The sequence below is a fragment of the Mustela nivalis genome, assembly GCF_964662115.1.
Source record: "Mustela nivalis genome assembly, chromosome: 2".
Lineage (NCBI taxonomy): Eukaryota > Metazoa > Chordata > Mammalia > Carnivora > Mustelidae > Mustela > Mustela nivalis.
In genome coordinates this window covers 186,729,219-186,751,157 of record NC_139021.1, presented here as the reverse complement: position 1 = coordinate 186,751,157, position 21,939 = coordinate 186,729,219, and the positions used below count along the sequence as shown (strand labels likewise).

General features: G+C 61.7%; 1 protein-coding gene across 4 annotated transcripts in view; it reads right to left on the bottom strand.

Moving 5' to 3' along the window:
• The window catches only part of KNDC1 (kinase non-catalytic C-lobe domain containing 1), a 60,637-nt gene that overhangs the window by 17,074 nt on the left and 21,624 nt on the right, over positions 1-21,939 (bottom strand). For 2 of the 4 annotated variants that reach the window (XM_082721574.1, XM_082721575.1), the window contains exons 7-18: positions 20,400-20,514; positions 19,600-19,671; positions 19,447-19,508; positions 13,209-13,367; positions 11,036-11,137; positions 10,455-10,548; positions 9,842-10,003; positions 9,151-9,765; positions 8,700-8,844; positions 7,536-7,633; positions 6,722-7,116; positions 1,675-1,704 (exon numbers count right to left, since the gene is read on the bottom strand). In XM_082721574.1, the coding sequence (XP_082577700.1) occupies positions 1,675-1,704; positions 6,722-7,116; positions 7,536-7,633; positions 8,700-8,844; positions 9,151-9,765; positions 9,842-10,003; positions 10,455-10,548; positions 11,036-11,137; positions 13,209-13,367; positions 19,447-19,508; positions 19,600-19,671; positions 20,400-20,514 (2,049 nt within the window). Of the gene's footprint in view, positions 1-1,192; positions 1,382-1,674; positions 1,705-6,721; positions 7,117-7,535; positions 7,634-8,699; positions 8,845-9,150; positions 9,766-9,841; positions 10,004-10,454; positions 10,549-11,035; positions 11,138-13,208; positions 13,368-19,446; positions 19,509-19,599; positions 19,672-20,399; positions 20,515-21,939 lie in introns of all 4 variants that reach the window. The other 2 variants (XM_082721573.1, XM_082721576.1) reach the window with 2 other exon arrangements.

Sequence of the window (21,939 nt, the reverse complement as noted above, 5' to 3'; positions counted from 1 at the left end):
TGATCTCTATATGTGAAATAAATAAATAAAATCTTTAAAAACAATAAAATAAATAACATGAAAGTGCCAACTCCTGTCTCGCAGGCCACACGGCTGCCGGCTACCCGGTGGGTGGCACAGGTCTGCAACATGTCATCCCTGAGGACAGTCCCGTGGGACGCCACAAAGCCTGGCAGCAGCATCCGCAAGTGGCCCCCACAGCTGTGCTCCAGACGGACTCATCTCCGTCCCCTGGAGGTCTGGTTCGCGCGAGGACCAGGGGCTCTGCCGTCCCATCACTGCGTGCTTCTCTGTGATCCTGGCTTGCTTTCTGTTTTTCTTTCTTTTTTTAAATTTAAAATTTTTAGTTTTTTAAAAATATTTTTATCCATTTATTTCACAGAGAGAGAGACCACAAGCAGGCAGAGAGGCAGGCAGAGAGAGAGAGGGAAGCAGGCTCCCCGCTGAGCAGGGAGCCCCATGCGGGGCTCGATCCCAAGACCCTGAGATCATGACCTGAGCCAAAGGCAGCGGCTTAACCCACTGAGCCACCCAGGCGCCCCCTTTCTTTTTTTTTAAATAAAGATTTCATTTATTGATTTGAGAGAGAGAGCACACAGAGAGAGAGGGAGAAGCAGACTCCCCACTGAACAGAGAGCTGGACACGGGGCTCCATCCCAGCACGTTGGGGTCATGACCAAAGGCAGCCACTTAACCGATGGAGCCACCAGGTGTCTCTGCCCCTGGCTTTCTGAAGACAGCTTGACCCTGGCTGACCTCCCTCAGAGCCTGAGGAGGGGAAGGGGGGCCCTGAGCTCCCTGTCCCTGGGTTCTCCCTCTGTGCAGCTCAGGACCGCCGCAGCGAGGGCCCTTCTGCAGCGACTCCGCAAAAGGCTCTGTCCGGCACCATCGCCCCCTCACACGCGGTCCGGATGCTGATCCAGACCCCTCCCGGCAGAGAGGGCCGATCGGAGGCACCTGCTTCCTTCTGGAACAGGGCTCGTAGACTCCAGGACCGTTCCGACTGACTTTAAATCTATGTGAACTAGACTCCACACAAGAGGGGGTGATGGAGAAGACACACTCGAGTGGGCGTCCCCACGGCCATTCCTCGCAGGAGCCCAGCAAACCCGACCCCAGTGGACACGGACTGGCGAGGTCTAAGGAAAACGTTCAGGGTCATTTGCGTTGAGGTGTTTCCCCACGGCCTCACCCAACAAGCACCTTTCCCCGTAGAATTAGGAGGAGTCAGTGTCCGTGTGCTCTGGGGAACAGCCACACAGAGCAGCCCTCGACCGACCCAGGCCCGAGAGCTGCCCGTCCCGCGGGACGGAGGGAGCTGGAGAGCCGGAACTCGTAGACAGAGAGAGAGGAGGGATGAACAGAAATCAGCACCTAAATCCTGAGAGCAAGGGAGGGGGGCCTGTGGCGTGGGCGCGCGGAGACGCGGGCACCCAGCTGGCCCTCAGGGCAGGGGCACCTCGGGGCACGCTCGGGGACGTACACCGCACCCCCCAGCAGCTCTGCCCTCCCCAGTGCCAAGGCCTGCTTCGCACTCCCTCGGTTTGGGGAGGGAAGGGACAGTGGGTCCGAGGGCGGTTCCACCTTCGAGTTAGCCCGAGGCTCACGATTTGAAGCAGAAGCAGCGGGTTCTCAAAGAGAAGCGGGAACGCAGACGAGCGCGCGGGAACTCACCTGTCTGCATTCTGGTTCCAGGAGAGACGTCTTCCCCAGGTGGGCAGGAACAAAAAGGAAAACCAGGTCACTCCGGGTCACTCCAGAGTGTCCCTCACACTGCCTCCCTCCTCCTGATGCCCCGCCGGTGCCACCACAGAGTGACTGTGGGACCGAGCCAGTTTCCGAGGTGGGAGGCCCAGGACACCTCGTCCCAACCACAAGGCCACGGTCTGGATTAGAGCGGTGCTGGCCGCCAGCACACTCCTGGCCTGAGCTGGTCTCTGAGCCCACCTTCAAGAACAATCTGAGCGTGGTGCAGGGGTGACTGGTGTCGCTCGTGAGTGCGGCTCCCTGCAAAGGGCCAGCGCCCTGAGGAGAGCGCGGGATGCAGCGAAGGGCCCCGTCAGCCTACACCGGGCTCTCGCACGCACGAGAGCCACTCCCTGTGGCACTGAACACGAGGGGCTGGAAACCGGGCTGTCTGTCCATTGCCGCCCACCCCAAAGATGTGGCTGTAGTCAGCAGGCGTGACCTGTGAAGTCAGAGGATGACCTATGACATTGGAGGACACACCTGGACCCTTAGCATGCCCCCCCCCCCCCGACTGCTGGGATTAAGCTGCTGGGGAAGGCGGTGTGGACACAGCGAGCTGCCCCGGGAAGGGCCCTGTCCTCTGTGACAGGGGCGTGAGCACCCCCCCTGGCCTCCCTGTGCCCAGGTCAGCGGGGCTCTGGGTCCAGCTGAGGCCAGAGCGGCGAGCTGGTGGCGGGCCGTGTGCAGGGACTGGGGCAAAGGAACCCGCGCGGGGACCCCGCCTCGCCCTCTCTGTTCACCACCATTCAACTAGAACGACATCCGCCGGCATCGGGTCAGAGAGTTATTTATTTACTCGAGGGAGAGAACGCGCGTGTGGGGGAGAAGCGCAGGGAGCGAGAGTCCCAAGCAGACTCGCTGCGGAGCGCGGAGCCGTGGCGGGGCTCGACCTGGCGACCCTGAGACGCGACCCCGGCTGGGACCGAGCATCAGACGCTGCACCGACGGCGCCACCTACGTGTCCCGCTCTCAACTGGTTCTCAAGGTTTTATTTGGATAAACTCCTTTGCGACAAAATATGCACAACATGAAATTCCCGACGGTAACATTTCTTGTCACGCCGCTGAGTGGCTTGAAGTACATTCACCCTGCGGGACGCCCTCCACGCCCGGCATCCACGGCTGAGGCTCTGTCCCCACGAAGGCCCCATCCCCGCCCCCGCACGGTCTCTGCGCACGTGGCCACCCCGGGGACCCCACGAGGTTGGCGGCACATGGTGCTGGTCCCTCCGGGTCTGGCTGTCACTCAGCAGGCCTCGGGGCTCCTCCTCGTGGGCCGGGTGCTGGCCGGTCCCCCGCGAACGCACTCCCCAGCTCCGTCTCCGGCCGTCTGCTCCCATCTTGGGGCGGCCGTGGGCGCGGCGCAGGGGGCTCCCGGAGGCCTCCTCCGGCTCTCCGGGGTGGACACGCAGAGCTGGACTTGCCGGCTTACGCAGTGCGGCCACGCTTACTTTTTGGAGGCAGCTCCGGAGTGGCCGTGCCGGTCCCCCTTCCCACCAGCCGTGCACAGGGCTCCCGTTTCTCCGCGACTCGCCAACACGGTCTTTTCTTTCTTTTTCAAATTTTGGTGGGAGCCGTCCTACTGGGTGTGAGGGGGCGTCTCGTTGCGGTTTAGTTTTCCACAGTGAAGTGGGACTACTTTCAGCTACTTGTGTCGGTCCTCGGGGGAGACGTCCACGCGGGTCCATCAGCCCTGCCTAGGCGGGGGCCCTGCGAGGCTGCTGCCGTGTTCCCTGGACATTCTGGACATTTCGCCTTTCTCAGAGGCGTCTGCGGGTGTTTCCGGCTGCTCTTGGCGTGCCTGTCCCCTCTGCGGGGGGCATCCTTGGACGCACTGCGTTTCGATGGAGCGCAGTTTCTCTATTTTCACTTCTGTTGCCTGTGCTTTTGGTATCGTATCCGAGAAGTCGTTTCCGTGTCCAGTGCTGTGAAGAAATAATTTATAATTTATAATTTAGCTCCAACGTTCAGGTCTCTGACGGCTCAGTTAACTTCTGCAAGTGGCGCACATACAGGCCCCACGTTACCCTTTCGCAGGTCACGCTGTTTTCCCAGCGCCGCGTGTCGCGAAGGCCGTCCTCTGCCCGCTGGCTGTTCTGACGGTTGGTCAAAACCCATCTCACGCGGGCTTGTTTCTGGCCTCTCCAATCTGTCCTGCTGGTCTGTCCGTCCGCCCTCGTGCTGGGCCACACTGCGTCGGCGACGGCAGCTCTGCAGCAGGTTTGGAATCAGAAGACTGAGTCGTCACTTCTGCTCTTCTTTTCCAGGACTGTTTGGCTCTTGGAGGTCCCTTGAGAGTCTGTGTGAATTGTAGGTGGGATTTTCTATTTCCTGAAAACCCATCATTGAGCTGCCGCTCCTTTCAGCTCTGTGGCAGTGTGGACGTGTGCACGAGGCACACTCTGAGTTAGAAGCTCCGTGGCGGTGTGGACGTGTGCACGGGGCACACTCTGAGTTAGAAGCTCCGTGGCGGTGTGGACGTGTGCACGGGGCACACTCTGAGTTAGAAGCTCCGTGGCGGTGTGGACGTGTGGATGGGGCACACTCTGAGTTAGAAGCTCGGTGGCAGTGTGGACGTGTGCACGAGGCACACTCTGAGTTAGAAGCTCCGTGGCGGTGTGGACGTGTGCACGGGGCACACTCTGAGTTAGAAGCTCCGTGGCGGTGTGGACGTGTGCACGGGGCACACTCTGAGTTAGAAGCTCCGTGGCGGTGTGGACGTGTGGACGGGGCACACTCTGAGTTAGAAGCTCCGTGGCGGTGTGGACGTGTGGACGGGGCACACTCTGAGTTAGAAGCTCCGTGGCGGTGTGGACGTGTGCACGGGGCACACTCTGAGTTAGAAGCTCCGTGGCGGTGTGGACGTGTGGACGGGGCACACTCTGAGTTAGAAGCTCCGTGGCGGTGTGGACGTGTGGATGCGGCACACTCTGAGTTAGAAGCTCCGTGGCGGTGTGGACGTGTGCACGGGGCACACTCTGAGTTAGAAGCTCCGTGGCGGTGTGGACGTGTGGATGCGGCACACTCTGAGTTAGAAGCTCCGTGGCGGTGTGGACGTGTGGACGGGGCACACTCTGAGTTAGAAGCTCCGTGGCGGTGTGGACGTGTGCATGGGGCACACTCTGAGTTAGAAGCTCCGTGGCGGTGTGGACGTGTGGATGCGGCACACTCTGAGTTAGAAGCTCCGTGGCAGTGTGGACGTGTGCATGAGGCACACTCTGAGTTAGAAGCCGGTTCAGTGTTGCTTCTCTGGCTGCTCTGACTTGGGCTGCTGGGGGCCCCTCCACTGGTTCCTCTGACCTCCAACATGCCCCCGCCATGGGTTCCTGACCATTTCCTCACTCCCAGGAGCCCTGGTCCCTTTGACTGGAGGACGGGCCTGGAGCCAGAGGCTGTCGGACCTGCAGGCCCTCGGCCAGCACAGCCAGGAAACGCACGGTGCGTGCTCCGTGACTCTCCCCCTCGGAAGCCACGGGACGGCACTCACTGTCCACGGGCCCCTCTCACAGTGGTAGCTGGTCCCACAAGGGGCCGCTGATGTGGCTTTCTGCCTCTGGTAGTCTGTTCGTTTCCCACTTGTGGGTACGGCCGTCGCAGGTGGAAAGCCAGTGCTGCTGGGACAGGAACCTCCGGCAGCCCCGGGCAAGCGTCCCTGTGTGCAAATCCCTGTCACAGGCAAGGAAGTGGGGGTGAGGTCCGCAGGCCCCTGAGGGCAGGTGACGAGACGGCCAGGGGCTGGGAGCCCTGGACTCTGCCACAGTGGCACGGAGCTGCCGTGTGGCCGGACTCTGTGCTCCCTGCCCCGACGCCCTACGTGGGGGCCACCCTCTGTGCCAGGCCCTGAAGTCCGGCACCCGCGATGGCTCCTGCGGGGGACCACAGCACAAAGCTCAGAGGAGCAGGCTGAGGCCATAGGGCATGGCCCCACCGTCACGTGTGCAGGCCGGGGACAGGGCCCTGCTCTCTGTCCCGCGTGCAACTGAGCAGAAGCGCGACGTTCAGGCAGTAGCAGGAGAACAAGGGGGAGCCCCAGGGAAGGTCCAGATGGGGGCAGGTCAGGGCCAGGGAGACATGGTGCTCCTGCGGCTTCGCTCGGAGCCTTGGAGGCCGGAGGAAGTGCATCGCACAGGCCAAGCAGAGGCGCCGGGAGCAGAGCGCGTGAGCCGAGGGGGTCCTTCCTGCCTGCTATCCTGGAAGGTCAGGCCTTGTATGACAAGGCCTAGGTGGGAGCTGCTGGTCACAGGGGAAGGCTGCGGCCCACGTCCCAGGTCCACGGGTTCTAGGTCACTTGGGAGTGGGGCCTGCAGCCCTGGTCAGAGCCACTGGGTATGGGAGGCAGGTGCCCAGTGGCAGGCGCAGTGACCAGAAGTCCAGAGCTCTGTGCACGACCCTCACCTAGGGCCTTGGCCTGGCCAACCTCAAACTTGCTGAGCGGGGAGACACGCAGACTGCCCTGGCTGGCTGGTGCAGGAGGGACGCGGCCCCCCAGAGAAGCCCAGGCCAGACGCACTCCAGGTCCAGCCTGAACCGACAGCCATGGGCAATGAGACTTCTTGTCTCAGTGCTGCTGCCTGAGGAACAGGAGGCCGCCTGGGACGAGGGCCTTGGCCTGCCTGCCCCCTCCAGAGACACGGCCCGCGGCCAGCTGTGATGGTACAAGGTGACCTCCTCCTGCACCTGTCACGGCCACCCGTGTGCCCAGCTAAGAGAGAGAAAGGCCACGTCCTATCCCCGATGTGGAGGACACACACAGACGAGCACCGCAGTGCCCGGGGAGACGCACAGGAAGAGCGCTCAGTCGAGTGCCGGGGTCATGGCGGGGGGGGGGGTGGGATTCTGTGCCCCCCCCACCCCCGCCAGAGTGACTGGGAGCTCCCGCTGCTGCGACGCGAACTCCCTGCCCAGGGTGCCTCTGCGGCCACAGCACCCCCTTCCCTGGCAGCACGAGTAGCGGGCAGCCGCCCGGGACTCACCAGGCTCTGGGCGTCCGCGTCGGGGGCCCCGCCTGCCTTCTGCCTCGCCAGCTCCTTCACGTAGCTGTAGACGTCGGCGCCGAAGCAGTCGGCCTCGTAGAAGGCGCTGCACCAGCCGGGGCTGCAGCTCTGGAGCTCCGCCGGGCCCGGGTGCGCGGCCAGGCCCCCCTCCTTGGGCCGGGCCAGCCGGGCCACTGCCTCGGGGCTCGGGCCCCCACCCTGCTGCCCGTGCTCTCCGGCCTCCGGCTGCTGTTCCCGCTCCCCTTTGACTGACTTCTGAGGCCGGAATCCCACCTCAAAGTTGCCCCGCGAGAGCTCGTCTGCATCCACATCGGACATCGACGGGGACGGGCCGGGAGCTCGGCTGCCACGCGCCATGGCCGGTGTCTCCTTCCCTGCGCAGGAGAGGAGGGTCCACTCAGCACTGTGGCTCGTGTGGCAGAGTCCGTCCCTCATTGTTTACAGAGAGGCCGCTCGTGCTGAGTCGGGGACAGGAGGCCCCCCGAGACGGCCGGGTGCCCCTCTGTTGCTCTGGGGCCAGCAGGGTCCTTCGGATTCAGGGCGGTGGTCCCGTTTCCCAGGAGGGTCCCTCGGGTCCCCTCCCAAACACAGGTCATCCCGTGGGGCCAGAGTCTGGAGAGGACACCCCAGGGCTGGTGGACTGCTTGTGCGGAGACGGGCAGAGGGGCCGAGGGGCTCCCTGAGCACAGTCCCTTTGCTCTCAGACTTCCTGGGTGTGCGTGCGGCAGAGCTGGGACAAGGGGAGCCTCTCTTGAAAGAGAGGAGTTCTTGCGTTCGGGCCCGTGTCTCTTACCTGTTCCGTGCAGCGATGGCCTCTTGCTGGACAGCGAGCAGCCACTCGGAGTGCCGGCTGCGCTGCCCTCAGGCTCTGCCCCAGCCTCCTCTGAAGCACTGTCATCAGAAGGAAGGACGTCGCAGGCCCCCCGTGGCCCCCCGCCCCCTCCCCACAGCACAGTGGCTTCCCTGCTCTGCCTTCCCGCAGGAAGCTTTAGGTGGATGAGGAGAACCCTGCTGAGGCTGAGGTGCGGGCCTGCCCGTGACCCCGTGCCGGCACCCCGGACGCACACCGTTTGACAGGGGCGTTCCCCGTCCCATGCAAGCTTCCTGAGGACAACGTGACCCCCGGCCACAGGACGGCACAGGGCCTCTCTTTCCGCAGCGGTTAAGGGGGCCTAATAACGGGCACATGGTGTTCTGGACATTCGTTTCGGGAGGTCCCTGCAAGGCCCTTCTCCCCGCCCCAAGAGCACAGTGTGGGCGGCAGCCATCTGGGTGCTCTGTTGACCCGTTTGCCCGGGCAGGGAGTGCGGCAAGTGCCCCCGCAGCAACCACGGCAAATGTGAAGGGACCCTCGCCTACCCGCCTGGTGGGGCCCCTGGAGGCAGACGGGGCTGTGGGTGTGCCTGGAGCTCAGGGATGGGGTGTCACGGCACTGGGGTCCAGGCATGGTCCCAGCCCTCGGGGCCACCTCCACCTACACGGCTGTCCACAGTCCACGGCAGAGGAGCAGGGGGCCCAGTCTATGAAGGGGCAGGTCCTCCGGCGGCCATCACCCCCTTTGCTACCATCAGGAGGGGGGCTGGCATGCAGTGCCCGCTGGATGGGGGGGTGGGGGCAGATGCTGTTCCCTGGGGGGCCTCCTGCCCTCTGGGCTCCTGGGCGCTTGGCCTCCTCAAGCTGGTACCCGAGCAGGAATGTGCTTCCCGCCCCGTGAGCCCACAGTCCTCTCCGCTTGCCCGAAGGAGCCCGGTGCCCAGAGGGAAAGCTGGGGGCTAGGGTGGGCTTCAGGACAAGCGAGAGGGACCCGCGTGGCCGGCCAGCCAGGGGCGCTGGACTTTAGGGGACAGGGGCACGTGGGGAAAACAGCGGTGGGCCAGAGGAGGCAGAGCCAGGGCCGTCCTGCCTGGCAGGGGACCCCAGGGTGGGGGAAGCCTGGGGCCTGGGGAGGGGGACTCACTTCTCGGAGGGGGACGTCCTCCCGTTCACCACTTTGAAAAGACTCTGCAGCAACTTCTCCCCCCAGTAGAGGTCACAGAACTTCTCCGATATGGCCCCGCAGAAAGTGGCATAGGTGAGGTCTTTCAAGGCGTAAATGTATTCACCTGGTTTGCAAAACGGCAGCGGCCAGTCACGATGGGGGAGCATGCCCTCCGGGTTCCTGCTCGCCGCACAGCTCGGGGAGACGCCCGGGCGGGGGGGCCGGGCTCTGAGACCCTCTTCCTGCCCGAGGCTCTGCTGCTGGACCCACGCCCGGGCGCGGCTCTGGCCCCCGAACTCTTCATGCAGACGGACGCGTGGGGGCCCCAGTTCCCCTACACACTGGCCCTCCCCCAGGGCACTGTGTCCCCCCACGGCCTCTCCCTGGTCCTGGGGCTTGTCTGGAGAACCCAGGGGCCCTGCCGCGATACCCATGATCAGCGCTTCTAGTCCGTTGTCCAAGTAGCCGTCGAAGGCGAACTCCTCCCGGATGAGGCGTGTGGCCTCCTGCAGCGACGGGCAGGCCGTCCTTTTCGGGAGGGGCGAGGCGTCCACACTGGGCACACCAAGCTTGCGGTCTGCTGGCAGGGGCCGCTCGGGGTGACTGTCTGTGGCCTGGTCATCCTGCTCTGGGACAGAGGTGCCTTTGGGGCTGTCTGGACTCGCCTTGGCCAGGGACGGGTCCCATGGAGCCGAGGACCGACCCTCAGGCTCCTGGCCTGGGCCCTTAGTGGCCTTGCTCCTGGGTGGCTTGGCTGGGTGACTCGGGTCACGGCGGGTCACACTGGACCCCTCCTCCGTGGGGAGCGCCTGTGCCTTCAGGAGTCGGACATCAGCAGAAGACTCGGGCATCACTGGTGACGCCCCGTCTGGGCCCGGGGCTGGGACGCAGGGGATCCCCTGGGCCTTGTCTCTCGGCGTGGACTCTCTGGGAGGCTCCGGGGCCGCTCCCTGGGGCCCAGCACCACGTGCCGGCTGGTCAGGCATCGTCCAGCCGGCAGCTCCAGGGGCCTCGGGAGCCTGCCGGCCATCGTCCTCCCTGTCCCAGAGAGCACAGAGAGAAGGAGAGAGCACTCGGGGCGGGCTCAGGGACCCCACCAGCCCCAGGGTCGGGTGCTCACCTGGCGTCCTCTGCATCTGGGGCCAGCACGATGGGCCTGAAGTGTGTGGCTGCGGCGGTGAAGGCGGCCGGCAGCAATGTGGCCCCTCCAGTGCCGGGGGGCTGCGTGGGCACAGGCCCCTGCACGGCCACCAGCCTGGGGTCGCGGCTGACCCCAACAAAGCCTGGGGACAAACCCTGCCTGAGAGCGGGCAGTGCAGACGCCCCAAAGCTGTGGCGGCTCCTCCCCACCCCATGGCGACCTCCAGGGTCAAGGGTGAAGGAGCCGGGGGAGGGGCCGGGTGGTGGAGGGCGGGGGCCACAGACAGGACGAGGGGGTCTTCCTCCTGCTGCAGGCTGGGGTCACCACCCAGCCCGGACAGGAAGCGGTCGGCAGGGTGTGTGCATGGCCATGGGGAGAGAGTGAGGGATGTCCGGCCGCACGGCCTGCTCTGGGGGCTGGCGACGCGGCAGAATGACTGGGCCGTGGAGACAGAGGGTGTGAGTAAACGGCGTGACTGCCGTGATGCTCTGGGGCCCAGGGGTGCCTGCCTGTGGGTGTCCTCTCAGGGCTGGGGTCAGCTGCAGGGGCGGCCGTGGCATCGGGGGCAGGCGAGGTGGGCCCTGGTGACCCACCTGAGCTGGGCCCAGAGGCGGGAGTCATGCTGGGGCTCAGCTTGCCCACGGAGAGCGCGTTCTGGAGGCCGATGGTCTCTTCCTCCTGGTCAGCCTGAGGCAGAAGGCCACGGATGGTCCCAGTCAAGGTGACAGCAGGGCCTGCGGGTGCGGACTAGACGCTGGGTGCTCTCTGACCCTTCAGTGGGGCCCACAGCCCACACTGACTCCCACTGCTGGGCTCTGGGGATACCATTTCGCAGTTCGACAAGGTTTCGGTTGGTTTCTAGGGCCTGGGAAGACTTCGGCGCCGACAGGGACCCCGGGCTTCTCAGGGTGGCCTCTCTGCCCTCCAAGGGCCCCGCCCGGTCAGCTCAGGAGGTTGCAGGCACATTGACCAAGCGTGCCGGCCACCTGAGGGTCGTCCTGCAGGACACGCCCCCCGCCCCCCACGGCCGCAGAGAGGGCAGGGCATGGGGCCGCCCCAGGAGCCGCCCTGAGAGCGGAGGAGAAGCTACCACCTCAGCTCCCTCCACAGGGACAGCAAACAGCAAAATGCAAGGACTTTCATCTCCCCGGGGCGCAGACTGAGGGGTCTTCACCTGCTCCGGAAGTCCCCGTCCAGCCTTGTGGGTGGACGCCCTCAGGTGGGCTAGAATCCTCCTGCTGTCCATGCCTCGCTGACGCAGGTAGGTGCCGCATGTCTGTAGGAGGGATGAGCCCGTGAACAGGCGCTCTGAGACGCCGCAGGCCGGGTGGCGGCCCCATGTCCCTCCAAGCGCAGAGGGGCTTTCAGAGAGCGCATGGCGGCCTGCGGGCTTCCTGTACAGGGGGACTCCACGGGGGCCCCCTTGGGGAGAGCTGCGCAGGCCCAGCCTCCGGCAGCCTGGGGGGAAATCCAGCAGCCCCGTGTGGAAGGAACAAAGACCCAACAGAAAGGGCCACAGCCCTTCCTGGGACTGCTGCCCCGCCGACAGCCATCCGCTGGGAGGGTGAGGGGCGAGGGGCAGGCTCCGGGAGAGGGGGCTACCCCAGTGCTGGACACAAGGGGCACGAGGGAACATGACCTTTTCCAGCCGGCCCCTCTAAGAGTGCTGAGGAAGGGAGACGTTAAGACCCATAGCGAGGGCGCCTGGGTGGCTCAGTGGGTTAAGCCGCTGCCTTCGGCTCAGGTCATGATCTCAGGGTCCTGGGATCGAGTCCCGCATCGGGCTCTCTGCTCAGCAGGGAGCCTGCTTCCCTTCCTCTCTCTCTACCTGCCTCTCCGTCTACTTGTGATTTCTCTCTGTCAAATAAATAAATAAAATCTTTAAAAAAAAAAAAAAAAAGACCCATAGCGAGTCAGCTTCCACATGCACAGACAGGACAGCAACCCCCCACTGCAACCCAGACAAGCCCAAGTCCTCTGTGACCTTGACGACAGGCCAGTGGGGGCCTGCAGGGTGACTGTGGGTGTGGCCCCAGAGCCTGTGCCTGGGCAGAAGCAGGTTTGAGGCCCACCCTTGGTGCACGTGGGCCCTGGAGGGCTCTGGGGTGAGGGCTGGTGCCGGAGCATGGAGCTGACCCCTGGGAACTGAGTCTCTGCCAGCTCAGACCTTCTGGTATTTGGGGACAGAATGTCACTGCTGAGAATCTGTATTTTTCATTTGGGTTATGGACGGTCCTGAACGTGAAGATAAAGATTCTTTCCTTAAGCTGCCGTTTAAGCCTCCCCCTGCCGCCCGCCCCATCTCATTTCCTAACCGCTGGCAAGAACCACAGAACACTCGGCAGAGAACGTCCCCATCCAGGCTCTGCACGGAGACTGCCCAGCCTAGCACGGCTTGGGGGGCCCAGAGCCCCCAGGGTTCCTGTCTGGAAAAGCTCAGTTTGCTCAGCCAACGCTGGGCAGAGGCTGTGATCTAACCCCCCAGAGCGTTTATTGCCAAAGGTCCCGACTGCGAACTCTTCCCTGTCCTAGAGGCGTCTATGTCCCTCACAGCCCAGGACCTGAACCTGATGCTCAGAACGTCGATCCTCAGGAAGGCTGGGCCCGGCTCCCAGGGTCTGGGGATGGCGGACACGGCCGCTGCCACCCCCAGCCCCTCATCCTCCCTGAACACGCCTGGCTGCCTCCGTGCAGATCTGGAGTGGAGTGAAGCTCCTTCCCCTGCCGTCCATGTCCGTCCAGCCGTCCGTCCATCCACCTGTAGCTACTGAGTGAACTGTCCCAGCATTGTAGCTGACATCTGCTGGCTTCTCCGTGGCACGAGACCTCATCCTTCCTTGGCCGGGCAGGCCAGAGAGGCCCAGAGCGTCAGGGGCAGAGAAGGCCGCAAGGAGCTTCTCCCCCGGGGGTGGCCTTCCGGTGGCCTCTTGGTCACGGAAACACTCACGGGACCCCCCTGTACTTGTCCAGCTCTTGGCAGATGGGGCAGGCTTGGGAGGGTGAAGGAAGGGGAGGCTGAGAGGACCCTCAGGGGACACGAGGGAAGTGGGGTGGCCGGGGGGACTCTGCTCCCTGCTGGCAGAGGGACACGGGTCAGGCTGGTCCCAGGACACCCCCTGCCCACTCCGGCCGGGCGAACACACTGGAGGCAACCGGCTGGTCTGGGAGGGGCTTGCCAGGGTCACGGGCAGCAGACACTGTCCACCACCTGTCCACCACCTGTCCACAAATGAAGCCCGTGGCCCACCCTGTCCAATGCCCACTTTTCCTGAAAACAGGAACCTGGCTGCTTGGTCATCACCCGAGCCCTGGACGGTGAGTGGGGGTCCCAGCTACAGTGTGCTTACCTTGATGGCCTCTGCCGTGTGGGGCCGCTCCTGGGCACTGCGCCTGGCCATGTCCAAGAGGAAGGTCTTCAGCCTGCGTGGCAGGGCCAGCTTGTGGTTTTGGGGGACGCTGAACTTGGCCGCCGTCCACAGGACCGCAGCTACGGCGTACACGGAGGCCTGGGTGGAGAAAAGCCCAGCCCTGCTCAGTGGCCCCTCCTTCTTCTGTGCTCCCCAGGGGTGCACGAGCGGGACAGCAGCCCTGGGAGACCCTCCCCCTGTGCACCTGCTTGGAGCCTGGAGGCCCTGGCAAGACCCCGAGTCAGATCCCACAGGGGCCTGACCCGGGGACCTGCATGTTCACCAAACACCCGCGGGTCTTCACACTGACATGTGAGGCCTCGGTGGGACCTGACGGCTCTCACAGTCCTCAGGCAGGTGGAGGTCGCAGCTCGGGGGTCTGAGGCTGGGGTCCCCCGAACCTGTGGGGTGTTGCTCAGTGGTAGACCGCAGGCTCGCAACAAGACCGGCCGCCTCTAGGCCTCCCAGCCGTTCACGTCCGGGGGAAGGATGGGCACACGGCTCCAGAGTAAGGGAAGGTGTCACCCCCCCAGGAGAGACCAGGGAGCGTCTCGGATTCTTCTCAGCTCTTGGATCTGAAATCCGCCTGCGACAGGCAGGCAGATGCTGTTGTGCCCAGAAGTTACTGCCACACGCTGGCCGGTGTCATTGAACTCCACGGCCCGATGGAGGCGCAGCGGAGGGCCTGGTGAGCGGGGCAGCGGGAGGCTCGGCTCTGTGGATGCGACACACCTGTGTATTCCGTCACACCGCGAACACTTCCTCTGTCACTTTGTCAGGTTGGCACAGTGGACGGAACTGCAAGCCGGCGCTGGTGGCCACGCACACCCGTCTCTGCGGCTGGACGCTCCGCAGGCTGTCGTGGGGCAGCCAGGGTGGTGCGTGCGCCCGGGGTGGGGGCCTCCCACGGCCAGGAGCTCCCTGTGCAGGGAAGTCCCACGAGAGGGAATTATCGGCTCTAGATGGTTACTGACCTTCTGAGAACATTCAACCCTTTATTTTGAGGTCATTATAGATTCATGCACTGTTGTAAGCAGTGAGACAGAGGTCCGTGTGTCCTGGGCCCAGGTCCCCACAGAGGTGACATCTTGCCAAACCGCAGGGCAGCGGCCCCGCCCGGGTGACGGGTGGACACCGCCACGATCTAGAGCATCCGGTCGTCAGGAGGGGTCCGGGGGCCCCAACATGTGTTCTCTGTCTCTGGCAACCACGGACCTGTTGTCCGTTTCTAGGGTCGTGCCGTTTCTCATACATGGAACTATGTGGTCTGGGACCTTCGGGGTTGGCGTCTTGCTGTCGGCATAACCCAATGGAGACACACCCAGGTCACCGCCGGTCAACGCTTCGCTCCTTTTACTGCTCAGCGGCGTTCCGCGGTGCGAATGGACCCTGCGTGCTTAACCACTCACGCATCTGGGCTGTGTCCCGTTTGGGGCTGTTCTGAACACGGTTCCCCTGGGACGGGTGCCTGGGGACACGGTTCCCCTGGGACGGGTGCCTGGGGACACGGTTCCCCTGGGACGGGTGCCTGGGGATGTGGCTCCTGGGCTTTAAGGCAGGTACGTGTTTACTTTCTGACGAAACTGCCAGAAGGGCCGCGTCCTTTCCCATGCTCAGCAGCGGTGCCCGGGGGCTCCTGTTCCGCATCCTCGCCGGCCTCTGGTGTGGGCAGCATTTGGGGTGCCAGCCGCGTCCATGGACGTGGAGTGCTGTCTCCTTGTTTTAGTGGGCGATTGCTGAGTGCCCTACGCCGTCGGGCGGCTTTCATGCTCGTTTGCCGTATGACGTCGTTGGCGAGGGGCTCTGCAGGCCTTTTGCCCACTTTTAAACTGGATTGGTTTTTAAATTAATTTGGTGGGACGCCTGAGTGGCTCAGTGGGTTGAGGCTCTGCCTTTGGTTTGGGTCATGATTTCAGGGTCCTGGGATCCAGCCCACCATCGGGGGGGGGTCTCTGCTCAGCGGGGAGCCTGCTTCCTCCTCTCTTTCTCTGCCTGCCTCTCTGCTTACTTGTGGTCTCTGTCAAATAAATAAAATCTTTAAAAAATTTAAATTTTTTTTAAATTCTTTTTTTTTTCTTAAAGATTTTATTTATTTATTTGTCAGAGAGAGAGAGAGAGCGAGAGCGAGCACAGGCAGACAGAATGGCAGGCAGAGTCAGAGGGAGAAGCAGGCTCCCTGCGGAGCAAGGAGCCCGATGTGGGACTCGATCCCAGGACACTGGGATCATGACCTGAGCCAAAGGCAGCTGCTTAACCAACTGCGCCACCCAGGCGTCCCTTAAATTTTTTTTAAAAAAAGATTTTATGTATTTATTTGACAGAGATCACAAGCAGGCAGAGAGGCAGGCAGAGAGAGGAGGAAGCAGGCTCCCCGCTGAGCAGAGAGCCCGATGCAGGGCTCGATCCCAGGACCCTAGGATCAGGACCTGAGCCGAAGGCAGAGGCTTAACCCACTGAGCCACCCAGGCGCCCAATTTGTTTGTTTGTTTTTTTTTTTTTTTTACTGCTGACTTTTAAGAGATCTTTGTATGTTCGGGATATAAATGCTTTATCAGATGTGTGTTTTCCTAGTATTTGCTGCCAGTCTGCACCAGTCGCTTCACTCTAAGTCTGAGGTTGTCACGGAGGCGTACATCGACTTTCTCTTTCACAGAACGTGCTTCTGCGTTGTGCCCAGAAGTTACTGCCAGATCCCTCCCAGGGGTCCCCTACTGACACGCACAGGGTTTGTCTTCTCCAGCCTACTGGCTCGACGCTCTACACAAAGGCCTTCCCGTGGCTGAGTCATCCTCCACACGCGGGATGAGCCCCATGTGGTCAGTTTCTGATTTTGATGAAGTTCATCTTGCCCACTTTTCCTTTTGTGGAAAAGTCTATGGACACGGCTTTTGGTGGCACGTCTAAGAACTCTTTGCCTAAGATTTAGTCTGATTTCTTTCATTAGGGTTTCATAGTTCTCAGTCCGGTGCGTGCTTGGTTAGATCCGAATGTAAGTACTTCCTTTTTTTGAGTCATGGTCACTTACATTAAGTTTACGTTTTATAATTTAATTCAATTCAAATTAATATTTATTTAAAATTTTTTTTCTTCAGCGAAGACAACAGAAGAGACGATCTACCGTACACGTCCCACTTGGCCACAGCTGAGAACAGACTTAGTCCCGAAAGTCACAGGTCCGGGGCAAAGGACCAAAAGGGACGGGTTTGGTCTGAACGAGGCTGGTCTCTCAAAAGTGGTCGTTGAGATCGGACGGCGAGGGAGGTTTTAGATCTCCTGAAACAGATTCTAGAAAGTAGGTGTGTGTCCAACAGTCTGCACCAGCGTCCCCGGCCTCCGGCTTTCTCAGTGTCTGCTCCTGGGGCTTCACGGGGGCGTCCGCGGGCGCGTTTCGTGGTCCTCCACCTCGCTGTCTTCCTTTTCCGCTCAGCCTGTGCCTTCGCCCCTTCCTCCACCGCGTGGAGGCTTCCGAGACGGTGCTGACGCGGAGAGCGCGCGCGGTGTTTTTTTGGGGGAGGGGACTGTATTTTAAATCTGGTGTCTGTATGTCCATTGCTAACATGCAGAAATACAATGGATTTTTGAGCGTTTATCTTACATCCTGTGACCTTCAGAACTCACTCCTTAATCCCATGGGCTTCCTTGGAATTTTCTACAAAGACAGTTTGTCATGTGCAAATGGTGTTATTTCTTCTTGGTCTTCATGCTGTTTTCGCATTACTGCAGTGGCTCGAGCTTCAGCACTATGCTGGGTACAAGTAGTGACCGTGCACGTCCCTGCATTGGTCCCCGTCTTGGGGGAAAGCATTTAGTCTTTTCCCATTTGGTATGATGTTAGCCACAGGTGTGCGTGTGTGTGTGTGTTTGTAGACACTCTTTATTCCGTTGAGCAACTTTCTGCTGTTTGTTTTTTTCTGAAACAGTTTTTTATTATGAACGGGTGTTGAATTTTGCCAAATGGTTTTTCTGTACCAATACGTGTGATTATGGGGTCTTTCTTTTTTACCTGGTTAATACGTTGGACTGATTGATTTTCAAATGCTAAACCAGCCAGGTATCCCTAGAATAACTTCCTGTGTCACGGTGCATAATTTTTATATAGAGTTGAATTCTATTTGCATATTTTGGTAAGGACTTTTGTGTTGATATTTGTGAGGGATGTTGGTGTATGTAAGCCTCTATCTATCCGTATACAATGACAGGAAATATATTGGCTTAATAAAACAGACAGGGAAGTGTTCTCGGTCTTCTGGACAAGATGGTGTAGAAGTGATATTAATTTTTCTTTAAACGTTGAGTAGAATTCTCCAGCGAAATTCTGGACCAAGAGATTTACTTTTGTTAAAATTACAAATTCCGTTTCCTCGACAGTCAGGGCTGTTCAGAGATCTGTTTCGCATCGGGTGCGTTGTGGTAGTTTATGCTTCCCGAAGGATTGGTCCATTTCACCGAAGCTGTCAGATTCGTGTGTGCAGCGTCGTCTGCAGCCCGCCATTGTCCTTTCGATGTCTGAACGGTTTGTGGGCATCCCCTGGGTCATTCCTGGCAACGGCGATTCGTGCCTTTTTCTCCTTCCTCTTCTTTTCTTCCCCCTCCTTTTTTTTTGGCTTTGTCCGTTTGCTGGAAGTTTCAAACTTTTATTGGTCTTTTCTAAGAACCAGCTCTGCACTGGTTTCCTCTGCGGTTCCCCGTTTTGGTTGACTTCGGCTCTAGTCTTCATGGCTTCTGTCCTTCTGCTTTGGGTCTATGTTGCTCTTCGTTTTGTAGGTCCCCGAGGGGGTAGCTTAGACGATGGACTTGAACTTTTACCTCTTTTCTCACGCATGTGCCTCAGTGCTACGGATTTCCCTCTTAGCCGCGCTCTGGCTGTGTCCCACAGCGTCAATGCTGGCATCTGTTGATCTTTTCATTCGGTTTGAAGTCTCCCTGGTTCTTGGTATGGGAAGTGGTTTTTTGGGAAACCTGGACATTTTCATGTTGTGACCTTCTACCTGGCTTTCTCTGACAGCACTGTTGGAAAGTGGGCACCTTCTCATTACTGCCAGGTGGTGGCAGAGCTCAGGGTCCGGACACCTGAGCCGAGGGCTCCTCCTCACTGCCGCATGGGGGTTGGGAGACCAGATCTCCACGGGGCCTCGAGTGATGCGCCTCTGGCTGGGAGCGGGAAGAGTGCATCCTTCCTGCGCCTCACCTGCCTCCTTTCCCAGCACGAGGCAGGGCTGGCCTCGCTGCTGCTGGTGACGGTCAGAGTGCCAGCTCTCCACAAGGCTTCCTCTCACAACACCTGGCTGGGAGGGGCGTTTGCTTCTGCCAGGGGTGGGGGATGTGACCCCATGGCGACCACATGGTCTCCACTGGCTTCAGGGCAGGGGCCATTACAGGCCGGTGGGGACCCTCGGCACCACCTGGTTGGGGTCTTTGCCGGCATGCGCGGGTCCACCCCTTCCCTAGCCACGGCCTCGGGCTTGAGAGTGTGGCTTCTGTCCCCATGTACGGGGCAGAGAGAGGGAGCAGGGCCCTCACCACTGTGCCTCCCTCGGGCCTGGGGCGCCGCAAGACTGCCTTTTTCTCTCTGCCCTTCAGACTTGTCATTCTTGTTTCAGGGACGGGTTTCTAGACGCACACTGGGCGGGGCGGGAGGTGGGATTCCACCACCGTTTCAAAAATAATTTACCTAACTTTTAGTTTGTACAATTTGATTTTTTATTTTAGTATTATTGTTTAAAGTAAGCTCTATGCCCAGTGTGGGGCTTGAACTCATGACCCTGAGATCAAGAGTTGCACGCTGCACTGACTGAGGTAGCTAGGTGCCCCCAAGTTCGCAGTTTAATTTTGGATAATGGGTCTGTGTAGCAAGTGCCTCGTGAACACTGCTGACTGTTCAGCCCTTGGCTCTCTCAACCAGCACGTTTGGCCCGAACGGTCCCTGCCCAAGTCCCACCCTTCTTGGGGTGACGCTCCCAGAGCCATGCGCCTGTCACCCCTGGGGAGGCACTGGCTAGGTGGAGGCCACCCTGGCCAGGAGGGCCAGGCTCTGGAGGTGACCGCTGCACTGCGGGAGAGCCCTGCCTCTCCTGGGCCCTGTGCTGGGCCCACGCCTCCTCCCCCACCCCCGGCTCTGGGCAGAAGGGGGTACCATGGGTGCTGTGGGTGTAGGGAGGGACAGGGGGCGCCCGCTTGCCTTCTCAGTCACCAGTTCTTGCTCTGCAACCTCAGGAGCCAGAAAGAACGAGTCGTAAGTGCCTAAGAGAGAAAAGCCCCAGTTCTGAGTTCTCTTTCCAGGCTTGGGTGTCCGCGGCAGAGCACAGCTCCTGAGGGCGACCCCGGTACACACCGTTGGCGGCGGGTGGGCTGAAGAGCACGGCCCCGTCCTCGGCCACCAGCACGGAGTCCAGGCACAGGCAGGCTGCAAGAGACGGTGAGGGTCAGGGTGGCTCACATGGGAACGCTGCTCTCCCAGGAACCCCGCAGAGGCAGGCCGAGGGGGGCTCCCTCTGCGCCGCCCCCCACCCCAGGGATCCCAGGGGCCGGGGCTGGTGCACTGCTTCTTCTCAGAGGCCCCAGCACACTGCCCGGTGGATGGGGCACGGGGGTCCTCTGCAACACCCCTCCTGCCACCGGAGCTGCCTCAGGGCCGCTCCTCGCACATCAAGCTGGAACTGGAGAGGAAGGAAGAAGTTGGGGCATGGAGGGTCACAGCCCAGCCCCGAGTGCTGCCCCTCTGAGGGGTCCCAGAGGAGGCTGCGCCCCAAAGGGCCTATGGGTTGTGGGCCTGTCACACTGTCCAGCAGGCTGCAAACCAGGGCAGTGTCTGAAATCCCCCCTCCCCCGGCCACTTCTGCCTCCTTGGGGACAATGGCGCCTGCTGAGGGGCCGTGGGCCACCCATACAACTCCCACTCTACAGCAGGGTCGTCGGCCTCAAGGCCCACCTTCCATGCACTTGCCTCCTGCGGCCCCCAGACCCTTTTGGTCCTAAGACCAGAGCCAACACCTCCAGGACCCTGTGGGCTCACAGCCACCTGGCCCCAGGCGGTCCCCGGGGCCCACATGTGCCTGACAGAGGCCATGTGATGCCCTGGGACGCACGGGTCGGGGGGCAGGCTGAGCACGGACCCGCAGGACAAACCAGCACCTGGGTGCTCCTGGTGAGCGCGCAGAGCAGTGAGACACGCGTGCGACAGAGCCCAGAGCTCGCACTCCTTGAAGGGCCGGCCCAGCTGGCGCAGGAGCTGCCGCAGGGAGATGACCTGGGGAGGGAGAAGTCGCACCTAGCAGGCGTGGTCCCGGGCCGTGGGCAAGTGGCAGGGCGGGAACCACTTTGAATAAGGGTGGGGTGGGCCTCCCACATGGCCCACTCCTGGCCCTGTGGGGAGTGACGTCCCCACGTGGACACGACAGGGGCTGGGAATCCAGCGTGCCTGGCCAGAATGTGGGGACACCGGTGTGGACCCTCAGGAACTGAACAGAGAATCACCAGATGATCACGTGACCCCACCTGTGGGCGCGCACCCCCAAGGCCAGGAGCAGGGATTCCAACAGGTGTCTGCACCCGTGTTCACAGCAGCGTGGGTCACGGCAGCCATGGGGGCAGGGACCTGAGCGCCCAGCACGGATGAAGGGGTGAAGGGACGAGTGTCCCGCAGCCTTGAGAAGAGCGACGGGCCGGCACCTGCTCCTGCGTGCAGGGGCCCCAGAGGCCTGATGCCGAGGGAGAGAGCCAGCACTGAAGGACCAGGAGTGTGTGCCGCTGCCGTCGTGAGGTGCCGGGAGCCGCCACAGTCCCGGAGACAGAGGGTGGATGCGGGGCCCGGGACAGAGCTTCGTCGGGAGGGTGAAGAGAGGGCTGGCGGTGGAGGCTGGGGCTGGCTGCGGGACTCGGGGACTGGCCGCCACTGAGCTGTACGCTTGGTGGCGGAGATGGGCCGTCTTCCACGACCGTACTCTCCCCCACCCTCCCCACCACACACAGATTTCCCGGGAGTCCGAGGAACGCACTCAGCTGGCAGGAGGTCCTCGCCTCGGAGGCTGCAGAAAGAGCCAGGCCCCAGCCACCACACTTGGGACACACAAGCACATGCTTTAGGGAGGGTCCCCGAGGCACCCGTGACCCCCCCACGCCCGGGGTGCCACTGCCTTGCTCTTTCTAGCTTGTTGCCACATGTCTGCAAGTGTGGCTGGCAGCCCACGTTCCGGCCCTCCCCATGCCCCTCGCCACATGTGGAGGCTGCGGCAGCTGGCTTTGAAACCAGGTCGAGCTCTGCTGCAGAGATCTGGGGCTCTGATGCCCAGCAGGCTGTGCCTGGGGTGGAGGTGAGGTCCGGACGGGCCCTGGTCCCATGAGGCCTCGGGGCAGGGGAGCCTGGTGGGTGAGTAGCTGGGCTCCCCCCGCTCGACTCTGCCCCTCAGCGGCTGCCCACCCTCCAACAGCATGGACGGCTGCTCCATGCCTCAGTTCAGCCATCTGAGAAGTGGGCTGCTGTTGTCCCAGGCCAAGAAGCTGTTGGGCATGGGAAGGTGAGCCCAGTCCGGAATGTGGTGGGGTTTTCCTGCCTCAGTGGCTGGAGCTGTCTACACACAAGCCCGTGTGGGCCCAGGAGGCCAGTGGAGACCATGTGGGCTAAGGTGTGGACACAGGGGTGTGCAGGGGGATCTCCGCGACAGACATTTGTTTT